Source organism: Pleurodeles waltl, chromosome 6, assembly GCF_031143425.1.
Source record: "Pleurodeles waltl isolate 20211129_DDA chromosome 6, aPleWal1.hap1.20221129, whole genome shotgun sequence".
In the NCBI taxonomy this organism is placed as follows: domain Eukaryota; kingdom Metazoa; phylum Chordata; class Amphibia; order Caudata; family Salamandridae; genus Pleurodeles; species Pleurodeles waltl.
Genome location: NC_090445.1, coordinates 340,341,248 through 340,368,090, shown reverse-complemented (window position 1 = coordinate 340,368,090; position 26,843 = coordinate 340,341,248). Strand labels below are relative to the sequence as shown.

Here is a 26,843-nt window from a genome sequence, read left to right as displayed (position 1 = left end):
TCCAGTAAGTTTAATTTCACTACTCCCTCCGGTTCTTTTAACCAAGAGGTTGAGTCCGCCCAAGCAGTATCATCTTGCTTGGGTGGGGCTAGGTGGTCATATGATGAAGCATGACACTATTATGTGTGTGAGACCACCTAGTCCGTAAGGGAGACTCCCCCTTCCCCTGTGGGACTACACAGCACCCCCCCCTGTCTGGATATTCTCCAACAATGATTCCCCCGCGTTAGGATCCAAAGCCACCTAACCAACACCGATTTAAGACTGACCCAGTCTTACTTTCGGTTCCCTACTACCCCACACCTTTAGTGATTATATAGGGGGTACTCGGAATCCGGTCAGCCAGCCGGTAAATACCTGGGACTTGCAGGGCAGGCCAGGGGGGATTAGAAGAGCACTGGAGGGGCCACAAGTAGGCACCAAACACACACCCTCAGCGGCACAAGGGCGGCCGGGTGCAGGGTGCAAACAGGACGTTGGGTTTCCAGTGCTGGGGTGACGTGGCAAGCAAAATAACGATGGATTAAACCCAGATCTGTGACTGGGGGTGAGGGTTTGAAAAGTTTCAACATTCCATCCATCATTTTATTGTGTGATTTTTCTTTGAAGCAAGAGACAGGCCGGTAGGGCTGGGATCAAAGCAGTTGTAGTCTTCCTTCTTCTCTGCTGGGATTTTCAGCTTCGCAGTCCTTCTTCTTTTTGTAGGTTGCCAGGAATCTGGTGAGCTGGGTTCAGGGAGGCCCTTAAATCCTAGATTTAGGGGTGTGTTAGAGGTCAGAGGGACAGTAGCCATTAAATCCTAGATTTAGGGGCATGTTAGAGATCAGAGGGCAGTAGCCAATGGCTAGTGTCCCTGAGGGTGGCTACACCCTCCTTGTGCCCACTCCCTTTGGAGAGGGGAGCACATTCCTATCCCTATTGGTCCCTGTCCTCCAAACCAAGATGGAGGACTCTGCAGGGAGGGGGTGACCTCAGCTCTGGACACCTTAGGGGTGGTCCTGGCTGGGGTGGTCACTCCTCCCTGTTTTCCCTAATTTGCCACCAAAAGTGGGGCTTTGTCCAGGGCTGGCGTGCCCTGGGGCACTATAACCCGAGGCTTGATCATTTGAGGCTCACCGCCAGGTGATACAGTTCCTTTCGGGGGGAGGTGTGAAGCACCTCCACCCAGGACAGACTTTGTTTCTGACCACAGAGTGCACAAAGGCACTCACCCCATGTGGTCAGAAACTTTTCTGAAAGTGGCAGGCTGGCACAGACAGGTCAGTGCTACACTAGCTGTTGGGCTAACGTACAGGGGGCATCTCTAAGATGTCCTCTGTGTACATTTTTCAATAAAACCCACACTGGCATCAGTGTGGGTTTATTGTGCTGAGAAGTTTGATACCAAACTTCCCAGTATTCAGTGACGCCATTATGGTGCTGTGGAGTTCGTAATGACAAACTCCCAGACCATAGACTCAATATGGCTACACTGCACTTACAATGTCTACGAATGGACTTAGACTCTGTAGGGGCATATTGCTCATGCAGCTATGCCCTCACCTGTGGTATAGTGCACCCTGCCTTAGGGTTGTAAGGCCTGCTAGACGGGTGACTTACCTATGCCACAGGCAGTGGTAATAGAGCATGGCACCGAGAGGGGTGCCATGTCAACTTTGTCTTTTTCTCCACATTAGCGCACAGGAGCTGCAAGGCAGTGTGCATGTGCTGAGTAAGAGGTCCCATAGGGTGGAATAATACATGCTGCAGCTCTTAGAGACCTTCCCTGGCCACAGGGCCCTTGGTACCATGGGTAACTTTTACAAGGGACTTAACTGTGCGCCAGGACTGTGCCAATTGTGGAAACAAAGGTACAGTTTTAGGGAAAGAACACTGGTACTGGGGCCTGGTCAGCAGGGCGCCAGCACACTTTAATTCAAAGTTGGCATCAACACTAGGCAGAATATGTGGGGTACCCATGCCAACAGTGGCACTTCCCTACAGTTTGTGATTGGCTCTCTTATTAAAAAAGCGGAAAAGGGAACTCATTGTTCCATTGCTGAAGAAACAAAATGCTGATCAGGCCATTCTTTGAAACTACTGTCCAATATCTCTCTAATACATTGCAGTTAAAATTCTGGAGAAGTATTTTAACCATCAGATCTCCAGCTATTTTGAACAGGACCATACATCAGAACCCATGCAGTCAGGGTTTGGACTGGGACACAGAAATGAAACTACACTGTAGTCGGTCCTGGACGATTTAAGAATGTTGGTGGACAAAACAAACCCAGCTGCCTTAATACTGCTCGATTTGTCCGCTGCACTCAACACTGTATCTGATTCCAATCTTTTAAACAGACTGGCAGAGGTCGGGATCAGAGGATAAGCACTTCAGTCACTTCAGTGGTGTAAAGCTTATCTTGAAGATAATCTGTGTACCTCCCTCAGTATGTGTTGGCTTACAGAGCTTTAGGCCAAGGTGTCCTGCAGGGGCCTGCACTTAGCCTGACTCTGTTTATTACCTACGTCTGTCCTTTGACATTATTGGTCAGATCTTTTGGTGTCACCTGCTGACAACACACCGCTTCTCAGAGACCTGGCCAAAAGAGGGTCAGCCCATGTGTACAATGCTACAATGTATGACCTCTGTTTCCGCAGGGCCTTGAGGTTTAACTCCTGCAAGACAAAGGTAACATGTTTTCTCCTCACACCACCCACGTTAGAACTTTTCCGTCTCTCTTCTGGCATTCGTCCTCTTCTGATCCCCCTCATCATGCAAAATCCGGGAAGAATCTAATTGTTTTTTTTGTTTTCTGGAGAAATACCTGTCCTTGGAAAGGCAGGCCAACCATCAAACTTTCACTTGTTTAACTTTAAGGGTACTCAGAAAAATAGTCCCACTGCTCCCCCTAGGCCACTCTTCTTAGTTATCTCAACTATTGCAATTCCATTTTTCGAGGAGCTGCTGCTAGCGTGTTGAATAAGCTTCTGTGGATCCAAAACACAGTGGCGAAAGTAGCTCTTGAACTGTCTAGTTCCTTCTCTGTATGCACTACCCTTGACTCACTGCATTGGCTTCCGCTGGTTAAAAGGATCTCCTTTAAACCCCTTTCCATTGTCCACAAGGCTCTCCATCAATGTGGACCAATTTACCTTAGGAAAAATCCCAGCTTTATGTCCCCAACTGCCAACTTTGTTCTCAGAATGCCTTCCTTCTGTCTATTCCCAGATTGAACTGAGTGTGGTCCGGAGGTACAGCTAATTCTGTGGCTGCCACTAAATTGTGGCACTCTAAGCCTTTATCCCTGTGTAAGATGTCAGCATTGTCACAATTTAGAAAAGTCTAAATACCTTGCGATGCAGACTTTAATATTACTTTGTCTTCCCTTGTTTGCATATATTCTTGGTTGATGGTCCTGATATCCCTGGCGTGGTTTTCCCTCAGCTTTTTGCCTTCCAGCCTCTGTTTTTCCTGACCTCATTTTGGCTGGCTTTAGGACTCTGCACACTTTACCACTGCCAACCAGTGCTAAAGTGCTTGTGCTTTCTCTTTTAAACATGGTAAAATTGGCTTACACCCAATTTGCATATTTAATGTAATTGTAAGTTCCTAGTAAAGTTGTACTATGTGTACCTAGGGCCTCTAAGTTAAATGCTACTAGTGGGCATGTAGCACTTATTGTGGGACCCACGTAAGTAGCCCTATAAACATTTCCCAGGCCTACCAATGTAGCCTGCATGTGCAGCTTTAAACTGCCATTTCAACCTGGCAAGATAAACCTCTAGCAATGCCCAAACCTCCTTTTTTAATACACCTACATCACCCCTAAGGTAGGCCTTACACAACCCAGAGGGCAGGGTGCAGTGTATTTAATTAGATGGACATGTCATTTTAAGTTTTACATGTTCTGGCGGTGACAAACTCCTAAATTAGTTTTTCTCTACTGTGAGGCATACCGCTCTAATTGGACAACACTGGGTTAACTTATTGCGTTTAATAAGTGCTAACGTTTGATTGGGAACAGGTTAACCTTTCATGTTCGGTGTCTGAGAAATTGTTATTAAAATCCACATTAATGGTTAAATCAACTTTTAAGTTACAAATTTGAAAATGGCACTTTAGTTGGCAGCTGGACTTTGTTTATTCTTCCCAGACAGCCACACAATAAGTTAGGTGTGCCTTAATGGGCCATCAACAGGCAGGATGGAAGGGCAGAGCTGGGCACAGCCCCATTTGCAACTAACTAGTATGGGCCCTACCTTCACCAAAGGACTTGTCACCACTGCATTATTCATGCAGTCAGCTTGCAGACAGTACAGGAGAAGCAGAAAACTTCAAGGACTTCAAAGGGAATTCTCTAGAAACTTCTCCTACTTCAAAGTGGGCACCGGATATAAAAATTGGACCATCAGACCCAACTCTTCAGTGCACTCCTGGACCTGTGGATGCTACAGAAGAAGGGCTGCTGTGCTGCTTTGCTGCCAGGACTGCCACTCTGCTGTCCTGCTACTCTGCTGCTCTGTGGCCTCCTGCTGTGTTTCTTGAGAAGGAAAACTGGATCTGCACCCTTTATCCGAGGCTGGAGTGACTCCAAGATTCAGCAGACTGGCCTCCTGTTTTAAGCTACAGGGACATAACAAGCCCCAGGGGCTCCCTGCAACTGCCCAGCCGGCCTACTACCTGGACCTGCAGGAGCCCTGCTAACCTTTACTGAAGTAGGTTTCTGACCCCCAAGAGGTGCCCCTCAGGTCCTGGACCCTTGATGTGACCTCAGTTGAGATTCTCTCTAAGCAATCCTGAAGTATTGGGCTCTTTGGAAATGTGAAAATGTCAGTTTGCTTCAAGATCTTGATTCCTGCACCACCTGCCAATGTGAAGTTCTGGCAAACACGAATCTTAGTGCCACAGCGGCCACCAGCAACACCTGACAGTGCGAGATCTACACTTCACACTACAGCATCGTCAGCTTGCGGTAACCACCAACATGAAGCTCCAGCATTAACTGTTTGTGATGCCTGACAGGATCTTTGCATTACAGCAATGACTGTCCACAATGCCAGGCCTGCTTTTTGTGCTACATCAAGGACCATCCGTGATGCTCTCCATGCTCCTTGCGGCCCCTTCTACCGCGAACATAACTCTTCACGCTGGACTTTGAAGGTAACTCCTTCAGCAAGGCTAACCTGGTCCTTGTATCTGGCTTGTGTTCCATTGCAGTCGGCCTGAACTTGTGAATATTACCCAGTCTTGCATGACTAGATAACCGCAAGTGGCACTTTGTGTTTTTTAGCGCTATAATTACCTGAAATCTTTATAATGGCATATCTCCTGTTGTACAGATAGGAGTTTTGCTGTTTTGGTGTCAAATAATTTATTGCATTTTACTCTAATTTTTCCAAACTGGTGTGGGATTGTTTGTGTTGTGTTTTGACTTTATTACTGTCTGAAATGCTGTATAAATACTGTATACATTGCCTCTAAGTTAAGCCTGGCTGATTTTGTGACAAGCTACCAGAGGTTTTAAGGACAGGTTAATTTGGGGATGCTTGTGATTTCACCCTGACAGAAATTGTGGCTGCTGCTTGAGTAGGGTTTCACCTCTCTCAACCAGTAACCTAATTTCCTACATAGGTTGCTTACTTTTCCTGTATTTCCTGCAGCCATAGAACTTATTGGTGTGATTTCTTAGTGCCAGTAACCATTCTCATTATTTGCGTGCTCAATCAATTCCATAATATAACAAGGTGATCAACACTCAAAGTTGTCCTGCTTTCAACTACAATGAGTAATCTTCTTGAGGGGTTAAGAGTCATTTATCGATTGGTGAGAGCATTATAAAGATGCTAGTATACAGACTTTTTCTTTGCCCTTAAGTGTGAGGTATGGATGGTCCTATGAAATGTTCAGTGTGGTCATCCCCAGTTCAATCTTTGTCCTGTCACTGGATGTGGTAAGCAAAATGAATGCTTGCCTAAAACCTCAATCTTGTAGGGATGATGTGTGTCATGCAACTGTATACAGAAATATCCTCTGACATAAATATTGTGTCCTAAATGTTGGATACAAAAATTATGTTCTACTGGGTGTAGAGGTTCTATTATTAACTTCAATATGGAGATTTTTTTGTAATGATATTTAGGATAACAAAGGGGTTTTAGGATAATATATTTTCTGTGACTGTGTTGACCTAGTACAAGGCTGCTCACTCCTGTCTGCGTTTGACCCTGTGTTGTGCGGAGGTTCCACGGTTCTTCTTGAGACCTACACTGTTGTATGCGAACCTCATCCCATTTTAGGAAAGGCTCCTTCTCTTTAATGTGCCCCTGTACATGGATTTTTTGCAACTAGTTAGCACAGACACAGAATTCAGGATCCAGCTAAGCAAAAATGGTTTGGGCGTGCCAGCTGAGGTAAAAGCTCAGGAAACCAAATTTGCCCTTGACTGCCATAATATTAAAATATAGACCAGGACTTGACTAGAGCATAGAGCTAACTTCCTCCTGAAAAACGTGTATATATCCTAAACTCCTAGACCTAGTATGACAGGAAGCAATTGACCTTTAGTTACCTTTACGGTCATGTGCGAGAGAGTCTCCCGATTAGGTAGAAATCCGTCTGCTTGTCCCCCTCCAGCTGTGGCAAGTTCATGTCTGATAGGATGGACTGCCTGCCTCCCTGCTGAACGGCTACTTAGACTAAAAGAAGTATACCGGACACTGAGCAGCCAGCAAAGAGCTAAAAGAAACTTGCTTATCCTCTAGAGACAATGGCGGCTGCAGAAGGGGGCACAAGCAATGGTGGTAAAAGTGGAACTATAAAATGCAGGTAAGCAACTCCCTGGGTAGTGGCTCTACCTGACAAGCTTGCAATGCCAAATAACCTTGTCCCTCGGACAAATCCCCTTGGTCTTCTGCAACCCCAGTACCACTGTCCCTGGGGAGGGTAGACTTGGCTATTTCCCTGCGGATGGGCTATGATGCTCTCTAGAGAAACCCAGAGTCCCTATTTCCTCAATCAGATGCTTACATTTGGGTCAAAACTAGAGACTAAGGGGGTCATTATGACCCTGGCGGAAGGTGGAGAAGCGGCGGTAAGACCGACAACAGGCTGGCGGTCTTTTCTCTGTGTATTATGACCATGGCGGTTACCTCCATGGTCATCCGCCGGTTCTCCGTTCCGCCCGCCAGGGTCTCCAGCCCGGCGGTGTCACTATACCGCCGGCAGTATTTGGACCCGGCTGACCACCATGGATTTCATGCAGTTTGAAACCGCCATGAAATCCATGGCAGTAAGCACTATCAGTGCCAGGGAACTCTTTCCCTGGCACTGATAGGGGTCTCCCGCACCCCCCACCCTGACTCCCTCCCCTACCCCACCCCGACCCCCAACATCACAGCACTCATACACACATGACACGCATGCAGGCACCACCAACACACATACATGCACACACACCGACATACATGCCAACATCCACACACACAGTAAGACACGCACACCCACATTCAAACATACACGCACACATCCATACAGACATACCTACAGACATACACGCACTCATTCCCATACACACAACACCCCTGCAAGCATACACGCACTCACACACACCCTCTACATACACACACACACACCCCCATGCACGCACACAACACCCCCCACCCCCCTACCCTCGCGGACGATCGACTTACCAGGACCGACGATCCTCCGGGAGGGGACGGGAGCCATGGGGGCTGCTCCGCCGACACCACACTGCCAACAGAACATCGCCACACCGAATCACAGGACGTGATTCACTGGGCGGTGTTCTGTTGGCGTGGCGGTGGAGGTGGAGCAACCTCCACTTCCCCGCCGCCCGCCAGTATGGCTGTTGGCGGCTCTCCGTCCCTAAAAGGACGGAGAGCTGCCAACGGTCATAATAGGCCGAGCGGCAAACCGCCACCACTGGCGGTCTTCTGCACGGCGGTCCCTCGGCGGTCTTGGAAAAAGACCGCCGAGGTCAAAATGACCCCCTAAATCTCTCTTTTGGTAGAACTAAGATCACTTGCCCTTTGAGCATTAGGAGGTCCCACTCCCATTCTCATTAGAACAGAGTAGAGAAATAATGTTTTGATTCTGATATTTGAATCCCGCGATATTAGACCTGATGTTTTGCTCATAGATTGTATCCTCTAAAATGGACATACTGGGATACTCAGTGTAGAGAAATATTTTGACTGCATCAGCTCAGACCATTACAAGATAGATGTCCACAAAAGGCCAGTATCCCTCACACGACAGAAAACACTAACCACCACTGGCAAGTTTCACAATAGTGGTCCCTGATGTCCACACAGTGACCTCAGCTGATTCCAAGTTCCTAGGGAGGTTCCCAGGAATCCATTGACAATTTAAACAAGTCAGCTCTAAGTACTCTGAAAAAAAAACCAGTCTCCATGCAAGTTTTTCTTTGCCATTAATGGGATATGACTCGACCCATTGCCCCAGTTGGGTCTTGCCACCAGACCCACAGACTACTCTGAACTTTAAAATAAACAAAGAAAGGCATCTGTGCTAGAGTGGGCTAGAACTTCTTGTTACTGAATATCATCCATTGAATGAGGCCTGAAAACATAAACCCTTCAGTAATACCAAGACTGAGCCTGGAGCTATAAATGCACCCTGAACTGTACCTTGGCCTAACGATGAGATTCAGCTGGGGTTGTGTGTATCTTAACATATGCACATGATAGGCACTTAGGTTTTTTAACCGGTTCTGTGCTGAGGACGTAGTGTTTACGTCCTGCGGCACAGTGCTGCTGTGCCGAGGACGTAACCATTACGTCCTCGGCACACAGCTCAGATGGAGCGCTCTCGCTCCCTCTGTGTGCTTCCCCCCAACCCCGCCAAGACAGGGATGGAAGGGGAAGCCATTCCCCTTCCACCACGACCCCCCCACTCACCCTGTAACATCAGCGTGTGCTGTTTGTCACAGAGCCTCCCCCATTGCGCTGGAAGCTCAGTTTCCAGCGCGATCGGAAGAGAAATGCTTCTTCCGATCACGTGGGGGAGGCCGAGAGGGGCTTCAAAGGGAAGGAAATGTATTTCCTTCCCTTTGAAGTCTCTCTCTGGGTTTTGGCAGCCGGATTGAAAGCAATCCGGCTGTCAAAACGCCCACTAGACACCAGGGATGTCTTTTACAAAATGAGATTGTAATAAGGGAGTGACCCCTTGGGCAAGGGTCGCTCCCGGGGGGGGGGGGGGGAGGCATTTTGTTTAAGGCCTTTTCTGCCCCCCCGGGGGCAGAAACCTCTAGGCACCAGGGATAATTTTGGTTTTTTGTTTTGTTTTTTGTTTTAGGTGTGGGGAGCGACCCCTTAGGCAAGGGTCGCTCCCATAGGGGGAAAATTTATTTTAGGCCATTTCTGCCCTCCATGGGGCAGATCAGCCTATTTTAATTAGGCTGATCTGCCCCCAAGGGGAGCAGAAACTACTAGGCACCGGGTATTTTTTGTTGTTGTTGTTGTTTTACAGATGGGGAGCGTCCCCTTAGGCAAGGGTCGCTCCCCTGGAGGGCCAAATTGTATTTAGGTCATTTCTGCTTGCTTTGGGGGCAGATCAGCCGATTTTAGGCCAATCTGCCCCCAAGGGGGGCAGAAACCACTAGGCACCAGGGATCTTTTTTTTGCGCTGTCACGCAAGGGGAGCTACCTTGTAGGCAAGGGTCGCTCCCCGGGGTGTGGGGGGGGGCAAATTTATTTTAGGCCATTTCTGCCCCCCAGGGGCAGATCGGCCTATTGTTATTAGGCCGATCTGCCCCCGGGGGGGCAGAAACCTCTAGGCGCCAGGGCAATTTTTTTTTTGTTTTTCTTTTTTGTTTGTTTGTTTTTTTAGAGATGGGGAGCGACCCCTTAGGCAAAGGGTCGCTCCCCTGGAGGGTAAAATTGTATTTAGGCCATTTCTGCCCACTTTGGGGGCATATCGGCCGATTTTAGGTCAATACTAGGCACCAGGGATCTTTTTTTTCGCGCCGTCACGCAAGGGCAGCGACCTTGTAGGCAAGGGTCGCTCCCCGGGGGGAGTTGGGGGGCAAATTTATTTTAGGCCATTTCTGCCCCCAGGAGGGCAGAAACCTCTAGGCGCTAGGGCAAATTTTTTTTTTTTGTTTTTTTGTTTTTTTAGAGATGGGGAGCGACCCCTTAGGCAAGGGTCGCTCCCCTGGAGTGGCAAATTGTATTTAGCCCATTTCTGCCTGCTTTGGGGGCAGATTTTAGGTCAATCCACTAGGCACCAGGGATCTTTTTTTTTGTGTTGTCACGCAAGGGGAGCGACCTTGTAGACAAGGGTCGCTCCCCGGGGGGGATGAGGGGGGCAAATTTATTTTTAGGCCATTTCTTAGGCAGGGGTCGCTCCCCTGGAGGGGCAAATTGTATTTAGACCATTTCTGTCCCCCTTGGGGGCAAATCGGCCGATTTTAGGTAAATCTGCACCATGGGGGGCAGAAACCACTAGGCACTGGGGATCTTTTTTTTTTGCGCCGTTACGCAAGGGGAGTGACCGCGTAGGAAATGGTCGTTCCCCGGGGGGTGGGGGGGGGCACATTTATTTTAAGCCGTTTCTGCCCCCCCGGGGCCGGCTGAGCTAGAGGCCAAAATCCACAGGTAGGCACTTTCCAAAAAACACCTCTGTTTTCTGTGAAAAAATGTGATGTGTCCACATTGTGTTTCGGGCCCTTTCCTTTCGTGGGCGCTAGGCCCACCCACACAAGTGAGGTACCATTTTTATCGGGAGACTTGGGGGAACGCTGGGTGGAAGGACATTTGTGGCTCCTCTCAGATTCCAGAACTTTCTGTCACCGAAATGTGAGGAAAATGTGTTTTTTTAGCCAAATTTTGAGGTTTGCAAAGGATTCTGGGTAACAGAACCTGGTCGGAGCCCCACAAGTCACCCCATCTTGGATTTCCCTAGGTCTCTAGTTTTCAAAAATGCACAGGTTTGGTAGGTTTCCCTAGGTGCCGGCTGAGCTAGAGGCCAAAATCTACAGGTAGGCACTTTGCAAAAAACACCTCTGTTTTCTTTCAAAAAATGTGATGTGTCCACGTTGCGTTTTGGGGCATTTCTGTCGCGGGCGCTAGGCCCACCCACACAAGTGAGGTATCATTTTTATCAGGAGACTTGGGGGAACGCTGGGTGGAAGGAAATTTGTGGCTCCTCTCAGATTCCAGAATTTTCTGTCACCGAAATGTGAGGAAAATTTGTTTTTTAGCCAAATTTTGAGGTTTGCAAAGGATTCTGGGTAACAGAACCTGGTCAGAGCCCCACAAGTCACCCCATCTTGGATTCCCCTAGGTCTCTAGTTTTCAACAATGCACAGGTTTGGTAGGTTTCCCTAGGTGCCGGCTGAGCTAGAGGCCAAAAGCTACAGGAAGGCACTTTGCAAAAAACACCTCTGTTTTCTTTCAAAAAATGTGATGTGTCCATGTTGCGTTTTGGGGAATTTCCTGTCGCGGGCGCTAGGCCTACCCACACAAGTGAGGTATCATTTTTATTGGGAGACTTGGGACAACATAGAATAGCAAAACAAGTGTTAATGCCCCTTGTCTTTCTCTACATTTTGTCCTTCCAAATATAAGAGAGTGTGTAAAAAAGACGTCTATTTGAGAAATGCCCTGTAATTCACATGCTAGTATGGGCACCCCGGAATTCAGAGATGTGCAAATAACCACTGCTCCTCAACACCTTATCTTGTGCCCATTTTGGAAATACAAAGGTTTTCTTGATTTTTATTTCTTACTCTTTATATTTCAGCAAATGAATTGCTGTATACCCGGTATAAAATGAAAACCCACTGCAGGGTGCAGGTCATTTATTGGCTTTGGGTACCTAGAGCTCTTGATAAACCTACAAGCCCTATATACCCCCGCAACCAGAAGAGTCCAGCAGACGTAACGGTATATTGCTTTAAAAAATCTGACATTGCAGGAAAAAGTTACAGAGTAAAACGTAGAGAAAAATTGCAGATTTGTTCACCTCAATTTCAATATTCTTTTTTCAGTTGTTATTTTTTGTAGGAAACCCTTATAGGATCTACACAAATTACCCCTTGCTGAATTCAGAATTTTGTCTACTTTTCAGAAATGTTGCGGTTTCTGGGATCCAGCATTGGTTTCATGCCCATTTCTGTCACTGACTGGAAGGAGGCAGAAAGCACAAAAAATCGTAAAAATGGGGTATGTCCCGGTAAAATGCCAAAATTGAGTTGAAAAATTGGGTTTTCTGATTCAAGTCTGCCTGTTCCTGAAAGCTGGGAAGCTGGTGATTTTAGCACTGCAAACCCTTTGTTGATGCCATTTTCAGGGAAAAAACACAAGCCTTCTTCTGCAGCCCCTTTTTCCCATTTTTTTTTTAAAAACGAGATTTTCACTGTATTTTGACTAATTTCTTGGCCTCCTTCTGGGGAACCCACAAAGTCTGGGTACCTCTAGAATCCCTAGGATGTTGGAAAAAAAGGACGCAAATTTGGCGTCGGTAGCTTATGTGAACAAAAAGTTATGAGGGCCTAAGCGCGAACTGCCCCAAATAGCCAAAAAAAGGCTCGGCACAGGTGGGGGAAAAGGCCTGGCAGCGAAGGGGTTAACCGCAGAGTTCTGTTTTACCCGCTCTATTCTTCTACTGTTAGTTTGAATACTGTATTTTACAAAAGTATAACTTAACTGGTCATTCATATTTGTTATAGGTGATACCTATTTTGTTACATAATGTATAACAGCCCAAACTATAAACTACCTCATAGAATAAACCTTGGCTGCTTGACCCGAGCTACCACTGAGAGTCAAGACAACTAAAGGAGATATAGCTAAGCTGAGCAAGCAACACTATTCAGTGACGTCGGACAGTTAGGGAAAAACACATGCAACTAGACCACAAAGTACTCGTCATACGACTCAAAACCTGAACATCGACCTGTCCGGTGAAGGACAACCAGGACTCCGTAATGACAACCAGCGACTCCATAGGATACATACAAGTACTTCTAACCTGCCACAGAGCCCAGCGAATAGGCCAGACAACTGCTAAGTGATTCCCTCACCCCCAGTGAAAGCTCTTTCAGTGCAAAGTATCTGACCTTGTGCACATGTGCGCCAGCCCAATCTTTTAAAAACAAGATTTCAATCTCTAAATCTGTATCATGTGGCTCAGCTGCGCTAGGAACCAAGGATACCACCAAAGGAGGTTTGCTTTTGTATTGCTGGTCCGACCATCTGGAATACTGCGATGTCACAGATCAGTTTCTGCAATGGCTCCCTGCACTTCCGGGAACTGCTGAAAACTCAACAGTTTCATCAACTTTCCTCTTCAGGAAAGCTCTCCACCAATGAAGACCGGCATATTAAAATAAAACAACCTACATTTACGACGGCAGACGCGGGTATCATTTTGCATGATTTAAGAGAAACCCACATATTACAGAACTATTTAATCAGAACTGTGAATGTATTTATAAAATGCATCGCAATGTTAAAGCTTTATAAAACGTGGCAATAATTACGACTAAGTGGTAGATACGTGTTTGTATGACACAGGGCCCAGGCTGAAACCTGGAATGCTTTGAATGTATGTATGATCAGCGGAAACATTTGGTTCCTCCGAACACGCACAGGCCGCTGCAAACTCTGGCTGCTAATGACACCTTGACTTTAATTGCGCTCTCTGCTGGCTTCCTACCTCTGTCGGTAATTACCGCCTATGGCCTTCACAGCAGGGCTGGCCTTATTATCAAATCTTGTATGGATTGAAGTACATACACCTCTAATGCTGCTGAACATTAATTATTGAACATACCCGTTCAACAGGTGCGTCTTAGTCTCAGATGATTAATGTATCTGAGGATCTGTGAGGCCAGCAGCTTGTAGGAGGAACATATCTCCTGTCACTATAAAGCCTGCCACTGATATTACAGGGTGTGACTGGTTCTGAGTTTGCCCCTGTCTGTTGTTTATTAAGGATGGGAGCTGCATAAACTGTAGGGGTGAGAAGCGTTAGACCCTCAGAGTTGACCATGGAAACTACATCGAAATTCCTTCACCAATTATTAAAGGTAACACGGAATGGGTGCAGGAATTCCATCCCATTCCAAGATTTTCCCTGGGAAATGGAGAACAACCGTAGTAGTTGCTGTTTGCGCTGTAATATGATAATTTTTCCTTGACAGGCTGACTCCTACCCATTAATTTACCCTATACGTTTATCCAGGAGTTAACCAGAGAGAAAACATTGTGAGTCAAGGGTCACAGTTTGGTGGGATTACATGTAAACCCAGTTTGGCTGGTGCCTCCCATTATTGGATGAAACAAATTACAAGCTACTGAGAATCAGAGCTTTAATGTCCTACTTGGGCCACCATACTCATTTCCATAACGCCTGGTAAATTGTGCTCCTCTGGCATGGGTTGGTAGGCTAACGCTTCACCCTCCCTGGTGAAAGGAAGATCAGTGCAAATGCTAATTAACAAGAACAACAAGAGCTGATGCATTGAAATATTGGAGGATTCTGGAAGACCAGCAGAGCTCCACCAGTTAAGGTGGAAGCTCCCTGTGGAACAGTCTCTACAGGACACAGATCTTTACTGCATCAATTTAAATCCAAGAACGAGCTACGGCTCTGTCTGAATATCACACTGAGGGTTCACAGTTACTGAGAGACAGGTCACTGCTTGCAACATTTCCCGAGGTCCAGGACTCTGCGTGATCTCTGGTACTCTGAGGAGCAAAAGATGAATGATCTAGGCAGGATGATGGATTATCATATGACACAGATACAGGACTTTGGTTTGACTCTGTTGACAATGTCAACTCTCTCAACCTGTGCACAAGCTCCAGGGGCGGATTACATGAAACACAAATACTGGCAACAAAAGTGGTCAATATTTGTATTTTTCCAGATAGAACGTTTTCAAACACACCTCCAACCCATTTCTCCCAGGCCTTTCACAAGAGGTATCTGAGAAATTGTTCCCCAACCTACTGGGTGCCAGGGGGCACTGCTGGTGCCATGGAGTGCCGCTGGTGACTATGCACCAGACAACAAAAATAGACTATAAATGCAGCTCGCTACCTGCTATGAAGTGCTTCAACGCCTCGTCACAGGTAGTAAGCACTATGTAAGTACAATTACAATACATTACAATACTTTACCGTAGTAGGTCCCACACCAGCGAAGGAGACTGCAAGGCTGCCCCCAGGGCAGGTGAGTCCCTGCTTTTCAGGCCTTCTGTAAAGCTATGCACACCAAATACAACTATCCTGGGAAGGGTGCGAACGAAAGCCCCAGGGAAGGACAGCACACCCTGCGATTCTCACCGGACAACTCCTGTGGCTGGGTTCAGTGTGTCATGCAGGGGCGGTTCCTCCATAAGTCCGGAGGAGCGTCACTCCCCTGCCAGCAGCAGAAGCTGCAACACTTTCACCACGAAGGAATAATAAACTAGGTTTATATACCTTCATGGTGAAAGAGGTGGGGCTTAGGGGATGACAGCCTCAGAGGGGAGTGCACAGAGCACTCCCCTCAGAGCGCATGTGTTTTTGTCTGGCCGTCTCAGGCTGGCCAAACACACATGCGTTGTAGGCTCTATTGGGCTGGAGAGGGCCTACACAGGCTCCCAGTCTGCCTGGGATCGTCCCGGCTGGGCGCTCCCAGCCAATCCTGAAGCTGCTCTGAGCAGCGTCAGGATTGGCACAGGGCCGGGCTGGGAGCCTGTTTGTGCAGTGACGATGTGGGAATGATGAGCAGCACGTCGCAGCGGCAACGGATGAGGTAAGTTTTTTCCTTTATTATTATTTTTTTTATTATTAAATGTGCCGCTCCCCCCTTCCTTTCCCTTCCCCGCGCGCACACCTGCTCCGCCCTTTTAAATAGGAGCAAGCCATGACTGGTGTCATGCTGTGCCCGCTACACAGTGAGGTAGGCTCGAGTCTATATTTTCGTGGCTTCCGGCTTCCGGCCTCCAGCCCATCATGGACACAGAAAATTTTGTATTGGAGCTTACAGCACCCCAGGCGCATGCACTGTACAGATGCCATCTTGGATGATGATTAACAGGAATCCATCCGCATGCTCTAGTCACTAAGTGGGTCTTCAACTTGGACCAGATGGAATCCCTGCAAATGTGGAGGTTATCGTGGCAATAGATAAACAGAGCACCTAGTCAGCATGGTCTTTCTCCATCACCTTGTAACTTACGTTTAGCTGCTTCTGTATCCCACTTAAGTGTTCCTTTGCAATTCTGGCCAGGCCTGTGCACCCCTAGCCAGTTCTTCAGATTACCCTGTGCTTTGTTGAGTAAACGTCCTAACCCTCTGTTTAGATTACTGCTGCCCTCTCATTGTGCAGTTACATCATATTGTTATAAGTCTTTTGGTGTTATGCCAGGGTATCTGCTGTCACTGCTAGCTTCCATGCTATCCAAGGCTTTGGGCCTCACTTAGATGTCGGTGGTAACTGAAACCTGTTGAAAATCAGCAGGTTCCCTGTGAGAACACAGATTGATTAAAATTCAAAAATGTGAATGTTTAGCATGTAAGAATTCATGTTTCTCCAACTTATGACAAGTTAAGACTCATCGTCCATCTTTTTGTGATACGACTGTTTAACATGTGATCTAAACTCCTGTTTATTCTGTCATAATAAACCCTTGTAGACTTTTACTAGCTAAGAAATTATTTCCTGTGTTGACCTGAGCAGAGTGTACCTCTCCAAAGATGAAGCAACTGTAGGTAACATTTCATGTACAGAGAGAAAAAGCTTTGAACACCAGAACTCCATGCATTAGATGGTGAGAGAATCCTCAAATGGATGTCCTTGTTGGCTGTTGCTATTGCTTTATTCCTACTGGTTCTACGCATAGGAACCATGTCCTGATGGAGTAAATGTATGGAGCTTTTGTGTAAAGCACTATAAAAGGGAGAGATTTCTCTATGTTGGGGGAAGGCCCCTTCCCACTAACTGAGGATTAATCTATGCTACTAAATCTAGGAAGTCTACCAAGTTTGTTATTGACTGAAATGTTTATTAATTTAACCTGATGGCCCGGCTTTCACATTTTTGTATTCTATTTCTGTAAGTAAACTGCAAAATGAAGTTCCCTGTCTGTCATCCTTTACCAGAAATGCTTCGTTCTTGCATTCTGTACTTTTGCCACTTCACTTACTAGGAGAGAGGTGGGTCTAAGGGAGAGCACCAAAGTCCGGTAGGGACTGCACCACTCCAGTCCGGGAAACGTCCTAAACAACGTGGACGTTTCCCACACAAGTGGAACAGCTTGCCTAAACAACAACTACCTTTTTCTCTGCCTTAACCACAAATGCGTGGTTAAGGCAGAGAAAACACACAAAACGGTCTAGTGGCTCGGGAGAGGGCACGGTGAGGTAAGTGAGGCTGGAGCACGGTTTGGGGGGTAGTTTTTATTGGTGGGGTGAATTTAGGGCTTAGGGTGGTTGGGAAATATCAGGGTAGTTTATTTTTTAGAGGCGGGTGGGGGGTTGGGTATGTTTATTTTTTAGGGTGGGTGGGGGTCGGGATAGTTTATTTTTTAGGGGTGGTGTAGTTTAATTTTTAGGCGTGGGGGTAGGGTTAAGGAAAGGCGGGAGAAAGGCAGAGAGGAGGGGAGGATCAGGAGAGGACGCGGTGAGGTAAGAAAGTCTGGGGCATGGTTTGGGGAGTAGTTTTTAGCAGTGGGGTGGATTTAGAGCTTAGGTTGGGTGGGTCGTTGCGGTAGTTTATTTGTTAGGGGCAGGTAGTTTATTATTTAGGGCTTAGGTTGGGTGGGGCGTCGGGTAGTTTACTTATTAGTGGTGGGGGAAGGTTTTAGGGTTCAGGGCGGGTGGTGTGTGTCGGGTAGTTTATTTTTTAAGGGCAGGGTGGGGGGTCGGTTAATTTTTTTTAGGGCTTAGGGTGGGTGGGGAGGTCAGGGTAGTTTATTTTTTAGGGTCAGGATCGTTTAGTTATTAGGGGTGGGGGAAGGTTTTAGAGCTCAGGGCAGGTGGGGGGTGTTGGAGTAGTTTCGTTTTTAGGGGTGGGGGAGGTTTTAGGGCTCAGGGCGTGCAGGGGGGCCTGCTGGGTAGTTTTTTATGTAAAGAAGGGCCAGGGTTTTTGGGGGGGTATAGAAGTGGGGATAGTATTGGGCCTCAGGGCGTGTGAGTGGGGTAGTTTTTAGGTTAAGGGGGGGTTGTATGGCACAACCATGCATGCCATTTCCACATATGCCTTTACTAAGCATGCTTTTACAACAAAATTTGTTGTAAAGGCTTGCGTGGAAAAGGCATGCGTGGAAATGACACGATTGTGGTTCTGACCACGTTGCTAAGGCATAGGTTGTTACGGAATGCGTGGTTGTGTCATTATGCCAGTGTGCAAGAACAAAATGTATGTTGGGGTTTGGGTTGTGACACGTGACCACCCACTTCTCGGTGTCCCTCTCTCATTCGCAGGTGGGAAAACCTTTTAATTTCCAAAGGCTCTCTCTTCAGAAACACTATGTCAGTGGGCCAGCTGCTAGAGAATTCTCTGCTTCAAGGTGTTGGAAAGTCACTCTATTTAGAGGATAAAAGCAACGTTGTTCTAGACATGCTGGCAGAAAACTCACAGTATGTCAGGGACTGGCAATGCACACTTTCGCAAGAAATGCTCTTGTCAGAAATGCACTTATCATCCTTTGGATCAAACACTGCAGAAATATTTATATTTACGTCCTGTTGTGACCCTGATCATCAGCTCCCCGGCTTAACAAAGGTAAACAAAAAAGGTGTGTTTTTATTTTGAGCCAGACCTCTCTGTAAATACTCAGGTTGGGACTTTGGTTGGCAGCTGCTTCTCCCAACTCAAAGCAATTCCTGTGATGCTGCGCTAACCTTCTTCGCCTTGCGCCTGCAGAGTGAATCTGCTGGTGTGCGCCACCGGCCTTGTGTCCCGGCAGAGCTCTGAGTCAGTGAAGATAGTTCACCGCAGGCGTGAGCGCCTGGGAACTGCGAATTACACTTATCATTGCTGAAAGTTGTCTTTATGAGGTCCGTCTGGGATGACCGTAATCCTCCCCAACAAACGCTTCTTTGAACAATGCATAGGAAGCCTTTAGGATTGCAAGTTGCTCTATGCCTCCAGCCAGGCTGAGTGAGGCTCTCGGCACCTAGGATCCCCCGTCTTATGAAGACTCATTGAATATGTCCCACAGAATCAAAACACAATGGGGCATAAATAAGAGCCCCTAGCGCCGCCACAGCATCATTTTTTTTATAATAAGGTGGCGCTAAAGTCGCTTTTTCCCTGCACCATATTTACAAAGTGGCGCAATCCATGCATTAGCACCACTTTGTAAACTCTTATGCCACATTACGCCTGCGCCATGTATGCAAGGGGGGCGTTACGGCGCTAGGAGGCACGCAAAAATGGCACAGTGAAATTTAATAGATGTCCCTGCGCCATTTTTGGTGTCATTTTTTATGCCTGCACAGAGCAGGCGTTAAAATGACACTCCCATAGAAACCCATAGGCCTCCTTGCACTTTGCTACACTAGCGTCACAATTTCTGACACTAGTGATTTCTGACGCTAGTGTAGCAAAGCGCCTCAACAAAGTAAAAAATTTTGACACTATTGTGCTAACGACCGCTATGGTGTGCCATATTATAAATAAGGTACAACCATGGTGTCGTTAGGTGCCGTGGGGGGGGGGGGGTGCTGAAAAAGTGGCGCATCAACTCTGATGCGCCACTTTTTCTGAGATATGGGCCAATGTGTTAACTTCAGTACCTAGTTTGATCTACTTAATCAAAGGAAAGTTGGCAAGTCCAATGCAGTCTGAAACAAGCATTGGCAATAGGTCTTCGCAGTCCGAAAGCTATAGGAGTTGGCTATGTAAATGCATTTGTGTCTAGCTCTGGGGCTATTGAAATACACAAATGCATTACCATTGCCAATGCCTATAGCTCTCAGTCTATTGACTTTGCCAATGCTAGTTTAAAGTCTGCTGGGAAAGATCTAGATGAAAAGGAAGAGACTTACTAATCTGCAGGGTCAAGGAACAATGATTCTTTTACCTAGGTCGAAAATATTGTTCGGACATAGATCATTGAGAGAACTAAACTTAATAGTATCATGATTTTCATTGTCTCCTCCAACTATATCGGATTCAACTTGGTGAAAGACAGCAAAGAAAGAGAACTCGAGTCACACAGAATTAGGTTGCAGTTTGCAGAGCCAAATAACTAATAGTGAAGTGCCCTAGACTGGGTGACCTGCTGTTCGGCGCACTAGGAACTGGAAAACTAGAACTAAAACTCTTTAACAAGAAAAGTCATTGCTGGCGCTAGGTAGACAAAACGCTGCCGTGTATTTGCTAGGCTACTTCAGAAATGCCTTCGGGGGTGACAGCCTGTGGGACTGCACATTCAAACTCTAGGAGCAGAACCTGGCTCTACCAACCTCTAGTAAAAGCCTGCAATACGACAGTCTTGTACAGTCAGTGCTGGTGCCAGACTCCAGGGCCCTTGAAACCCAGCACAGGAGTGTGGGTCCAGCGTCCACCAGGAACAAGCTTTAACACTACATACAGCCTTTTACCCTCAGCACCGGCGTCAGGCTTTGGGAACTTCTAGTGGTCGTTACTGCTGCAGCAGTTTTTTTTTTTTTTTGCACTTTTGTTTAGCGCGAACTCGGCCGGACGGTATTTAAGTGCTTTACATGAGCAACAGTTACATTACACAAGGATACGTTCAGTTTTGGTAGGCGCAGTAGATTGAGTGATTTGCTCAGAATCACAGGATGTTGAGCTGAAGCAGCTTCTAGAGGCCCCGGTCACCACACCTTGCTCCTACAGGTTCCCGTCACCAGCTTCAGTCCTGCAGTGCCGTGTAAAAGACTACAGCACCACACACTACTCCTAGAGGTCCCTGTCGCCGACTTCAGTGCTGTGTAAAAGACTGCTGCACAACACGCCGCTCCTAGAGGTCCTGGTCGCATGACAATTAACTGGGTTTGAAAGGATGGAGTACTGCGATGGTGGATATCGAAGTGTGACACCGGTGCTTGTCGTTAAACTGCTTCAGTGTTAACTTGCAGCATGCTACTAGTGACACTCGTATCCACACAAAAATAAAGGGCGTAAAGAGACCCATGAGGTTTGGCAGCAGTCCTGGGTGTTCAAGGGTGAAGTACCACAGGCTTCTACTAGAGGTCCCTGTAGAGCAAGAATCCAGCTCTCCGTGTAACACACAGTTGTCTGCCAGTCTCCTAGCACTGCACTAAACCTGTCTCCACAAGATGTAAAGCGCTGTAGCATGACAAGCTTCTAGAAGTCCCTGGGACATGCCAGTAACACTAGGGGTAGGACGATGTGGCACAACTGCCAGAGCTGCTGACTTTGGAGCTGGGGAACCAGGTTCAAATCTTGGTGTTTGCTCAACATCCCGTGATTCGGAGCAAATGAATGAATCTCTACGTGCCCACAAAAGGAATATTTCCTTGGATATTGCTACAACTGGTGCTCATGTTAAGCGCTCCAATACCTTTGGTCCAGTTCGAGCTATAAAAATTTGGAAAACATAAAAAAGAAAATAAAGTTCACCATGTGATGGCGTGGGGAGGGCAGGCCAAAATAGCATGATCGGCCCCGAAGGGAAGGAGGGTGTATACGTAGAAGGGGGTATCACCACAATGGAAGGGAAGAAGAGCAGTGAAGTGGGAGATGGCAACACCACAGACAAGAAAAGGTGGGTGGCTACACAAGAGAGCCTGTTGAATAAGATGCACTCTGGTGGAGTGCCTCCACGCAAAGAGAAAATAGTGCCTAAACAAATTAGTAGTGGAGGAATATAAGTAATGCATCCATGTTCCAGGGGCAGGGATGAACACAGAAACAGGAGGGACACATACACCAGCGAACCACTACTAAGTAAAGAAATGAAAGTGAGAAAGGCACCAACCATTGGTAAGTAATGGGTGGGTGCTATGCCCACTATAAGCTTACAATACAGCATATAGGCTGTCTACCCAAGACCTAAAAAACGGATAAGTATTTGTCCACACATAGGCCTCTGCCTATTCCAGAAAGAAACCTTGATTGGAATATTCCATATCCACCTGGTCCATCCCCCATAGACACCTACATCCCACCAAATTATTTAAGAATCGTCTGCTTTCCTAGATGGGTCAAAAAAGTTTCCAATTAATTCCAGTGGATTAAATTTTCTCCCACTTCTGTGTACTGTTTTGATATAATGGAGAAGGAGCACTGCACAACGTTTCTTGATTTCAAAGATATTATATACTGTAATTTGCTTGTTATTACTTGTGTTATTACATGTTGTTTATCCATTTCCAATGTTCATGGTAAAATCACTGTGTCCTGTATTTGTTCATATTAAATTGTACATACGTATGGACCACTGATCCAAGGACATGACTAGCCCTTGTTTCGGGAACATCTTAAGGATTTTGGGGGCCCTGGGCCAAACACATTTTTGGGGGGGCTGTTCGGAACAGCTTTGAATTTAGGATTCAATGTCACCTCTTTCTCGCCCCTTTTGTCCAAGTCGCTGACAGTTCAGAGGCACATTGGTCCAAATTCTAATTGTGTTTGCATCTAATAATGAGAGATAGTGACGTGTGTTTTCAATATTGTAAAACAGCAGCAGCTGGGAAATATTATTGAAAATAATATGTAACCCCCTCCTATTTCCCCTATGTGAGTTCCTGTTTTGCTCTAAAGGAATTTTTATAGATATTGCATGAAACGTCAACACAACATTTCTCTGCAAAATATCGTAATTTGAGAATAAATTAAAGGAAAAAAACAATTTGTTGAATGTGTATTCAAGGTCATCAGAGCAAGATTCTGCTGAACAGAGTTAGCTCTATTATGGGGCCCCTAAAAGGCTGGGGTCTGGGCCAGCGCACCTTTGCCCATGCATTAAAATGTCTCTGTCTTGTTTCCGTAGTCCAGATTATGATTTGGCAACATTTCAATGATGCTGCCATAATTTGCGTAATTTGGGGAGTTTTGTATTTACTGGTGGTGCATAACGCCACTTTTCATAACTAAGCAAAATTTGTAGTAAAACTGTACTGCAAAATGTCCCCCTTGCTGTAAACAATTCACTGCAAACGCACACGAACAACAGAACACGCGCGGCTGTTCTTCACGGTTATTTTATAAATGCATCCTCACGCCAAAAATTGAGGCGAGGACTCATTTGCGCTTAAATATAGGGCAAAATGATGGATTCGCATTTCACGTAATTACATGGAAATATGCACAAATTTGCAGAAATGTTACATAATTATGCAAAAGCAAATTACTCGAATGTCACACAATCCGTGATGGAAGCGAATACTGAGAAGGCGAGCACGTAAAATAACCAGCAAAAGCTTGCGACAGAAAACCATCACAAATTACAGTTTTGGCAAAGAAGATATTTTGGAGCTTGAGAAGAAAGCCTCCTTGAGATACTACCGTCTACAACAACCGAATTGCAAGGAAGGCCTCCCGGGTCCTACTCAATGTAGACAGCTAGGCCCATTTTTATACTATTTTAGCGCCGCATTTGCGTCATTTTCTTTTTACGCAAAAGCAGCGCAAACTTACAAAATACAATTATATTTTGTTTGGGCCGCTTGTGCGTCACAAAAATGACGCAATCGCGGCGCGAAAAAAGTATAACTATGGGCCCTAGATCTTGAGTCCCCCACCCCGGGCACCAGCACTCTGTTAGATCATACGGGGATTCCACAGACTCTCGCCGCACGTGCTGCCCCAGCAGTTTCTGGGGGTCTCTTTATTTCAAGGATATCGCCTCCCCCACCAGTTAAAACCCACTTCTGCGCCTGTGCGGCATCTGTGTTATTATTCATATCCCTGTCACTGCTGCCTGAGCCCATCACGCCAGGTATCCTTTATCCTATTTCACAGTTACCTGCGTCTTATTAAATGCACTTCGGGCTGTCTCTTATTGTATTTCCAGCGTTGCTGAATTTTATTACATTCGTCCCGGATCTTTCCACTCTTTCTAAGCCTTTTAATTAGCCGGGCTACCAGAAGTGAGCCGCGCGGTGACTTTAAGAAGTCCCTGCTTTACTAGGCTGAGATGAGTCTGAACCTGGGGGTGGTTTGGAACCTCGCTGACGCCGAACTTACACCCCCTTCTCCGGCCCCCACTCATTCATACGCATCCTCAGAGGAGAAAGAAATATATACTAATAATCTATTTTATATAGTTCCGTCTACAGTACTTTTCATTTCACAGTGCTGTAAATAACGAGTGTTCGGTATTACCCAATGTAATGATGCTCATGTTACTGGCCTTTCAAGGATGAAAGGTAGAATTGATCCTTTCAGATTTCACATTTGTCATATTTAGGTCACACAGATGTCAACGGCGAGAACTGAACTCACGGAGCCATCTTTCGTATGATAAAAGTCAAGTGACGGCACAAGCCAATGGACGCTGCAAAGATACGGATTGGGTCATTTAGAGCGTGGAAGGTGTGGGACATCTGCAGTGCACTGATGGGGGCGCTGCGGCCGTCACACGGGCGGCTCCCTCCTCACTCACGACCCACATAAAGTGAGACCTGCTGTAGGACCTGGGGTGCCGTGAACAAAGCTCGCCTTCGTCTGCAAAAAATCTACGATTTGAAATCGAGGCTTTAACTCAGACTGGATCTCTCCTTTCCTCGTTGTTTGTTCTCCCGAAAACTCGCCTTTCTCCCTTGTGCTTCTTTAATCTGAATTCACTTCTAGCCCACTGGTGTCATCTCTTACCCTTCTCAGACCAGTGAAGCTCTCCTCTGACTTTGTGGAAATGTTGATTGACGCTATATAAATGCGCCTAATAAATACATGTAGTGCCTTGAGGACAGAGTCCTAGTGTGTGCGGTGTCTGAGATTCTCTGGAATGGTGAGTATGGAGGAGAGAATGTGATGATGCAGGGGGTGTTGCAGTGAGTGGGGGTGAGAGGTATAGAGGGAGTGTGTGTGAGGGTGCGTGTGTGTGCGCGGGTGTGTTTGGTGGGGGAAGCCTGGCATTTGGTTACACTCAGACTGAGAATAGAGTCCTGACTAGAGCTCAGCCGGTCTTGCTGTCTTTCCGACTAAACGTTACACCAGAGTACCAGACCTGTGCTATCTGTGAGAAGACCCCCCTTTTCAACTCAACCCAGCTACAATAACAAAGCACCTACCTTTAATGACTGTCCTTTCTGAAATGAAGGTGCATTGTGCCGGACAGCGGAGATGGAAACAGCAAAGAATAATCCGGAAGCCGGGTCGGCCTTGGTGGACTCCCTCCCAATGTCTCTCGCGCCAATGGTTCGTTGGTCTGATTGTGCATGAAGTTATTGTTGAATCTGGCCCAACCCTGCCTTCGCCTCTCCCTCCTTCGCCAGGGTGGCTCCAGGGTGGCCATCTTATAGTGGGGGCCCCGTGGCCCCATACAGGTCCGCCAGGGTCTGAAATTGTGGCCCCCACTCTTCCAGGTACTCGTAGCCGATGTCGGAGTCCCCGGCGCTGGATTCCAAGGCGCTGAGGGTGCCCACGGAGGAGCCCTGGCCCTCGTAGCCATAGATCTGGATGGAGTCATAGGGGGGCACACTCGGGTCCTCGTCCACCTCCCTGAGCCGGCTGCCCAGGAACTGCTCCATGTCAGGGGCGCCGGCGGGGCGGGCTGGCTGGCCATGCCTGACCGAGGGCTTCTGCTTGGGCAGGACGTCTCGCCGGGAGGCGGCGAAGAAGCCACCACTCATGCCCGGGGCGCCTGGCGCGGCGGCGTTGGGGTTCTGCAGGGCAGCCATGTCGAAGGCCTCGGTGTCCTCCTCGCCACCACCCTCGTCATCGTAGGTGATGATGTTCTCGCGCACGTCCTCCTCCTCGTAGACCACGAGAGATTCCTTCTTCTGCTTCCTCAGGGCAACAAAGAGCACGACAATGGCTGGCGAGAGAAGAGGCAAAAGACACCGGTCACTCATACCCCCTAATAAACTGTCTCATTACCTCAAAATAGTTCTCTGATTCATGCTTTAGCATTCAATTATTATTTACACTAAATGCCTTAAAAGTCAGTTGTCTCTCAGCCTTGACATCTTTCTTGGCCTACATCTTCCTTTCACTCGCCTGATATATAACCTCTCTCCCCTTCCACTCTGGCTCAGTCTCCTGCCACTACTTGCCCCCACCTCGCTTGTTACTACTCATTTCTCCTCTCTCACCACCTCCTTGTCTGTTTATGATGATGCTGATAATCTCAGAAGGACCCAGGTTCTAGTCAAAGACGACCTTTGCTGAGTCAAGATGTCAACCACCTTAACCAACTGACACTTACGTTTTCTTCTGTTTTTATTAAAAATTGCCACTCCGCATTTCTTTCTGTAAGGCCAATTTATAAAGTGATGCATTTCCAGAGAACTTCAAAAGCACTGTTTTGCCGTTAGAAAGCAAATGTTAGGCCTAAGGGGAAATATTTCAATTTTTCGTGAAGCTGCATTTTGAATGTTAGGAGCCCCGCCCACTGCATTGCTGAAGGTGGGTAGTGCGGCTGCAGTCTGCCTCTCTTGCCTGCCAGTATGTGCCAGGAGAGGGCCAGCTGTACTGCAGACACATAGGATATGCACTGACACCTAGAGGTCGAAGAAAGCATGACACCGATGGAAGTCTTGGAAGAGTAGGCACCGGTGCAATACAGCCACCGATTGTCCATTTATAGAATGATAATAGGAGATGGCTTGCAGGTAACAAACAGTGACACCTAGTGGTCGGCCACAGTGCAGAAGCTATGAAATCTGCTGTTCGCATCAGGAGGCAGTCTGAGAGCTAGCAATACTCACACCGAGTTCACAGCTGC

The 26,843-nt window shown here is 47.0% G+C and overlaps 1 protein-coding gene across 2 annotated transcripts in view; it reads right to left on the bottom strand.

Annotated features, from left to right (window-relative positions):
- Positions 1-26,843, bottom strand: part of CDH24 (cadherin 24) — a 507,414-nt gene that overhangs the window by 23,743 nt on the left and 456,828 nt on the right. For both annotated transcript variants that reach the window (XM_069238226.1, XM_069238227.1), the window contains exon 12: positions 25,189-25,934. In XM_069238226.1, the coding sequence (XP_069094327.1) occupies positions 25,414-25,934 (521 nt within the window). In that variant the 3' untranslated portion in view covers positions 25,189-25,413. The remainder of the gene's footprint in view (positions 1-25,188; positions 25,935-26,843) is intronic.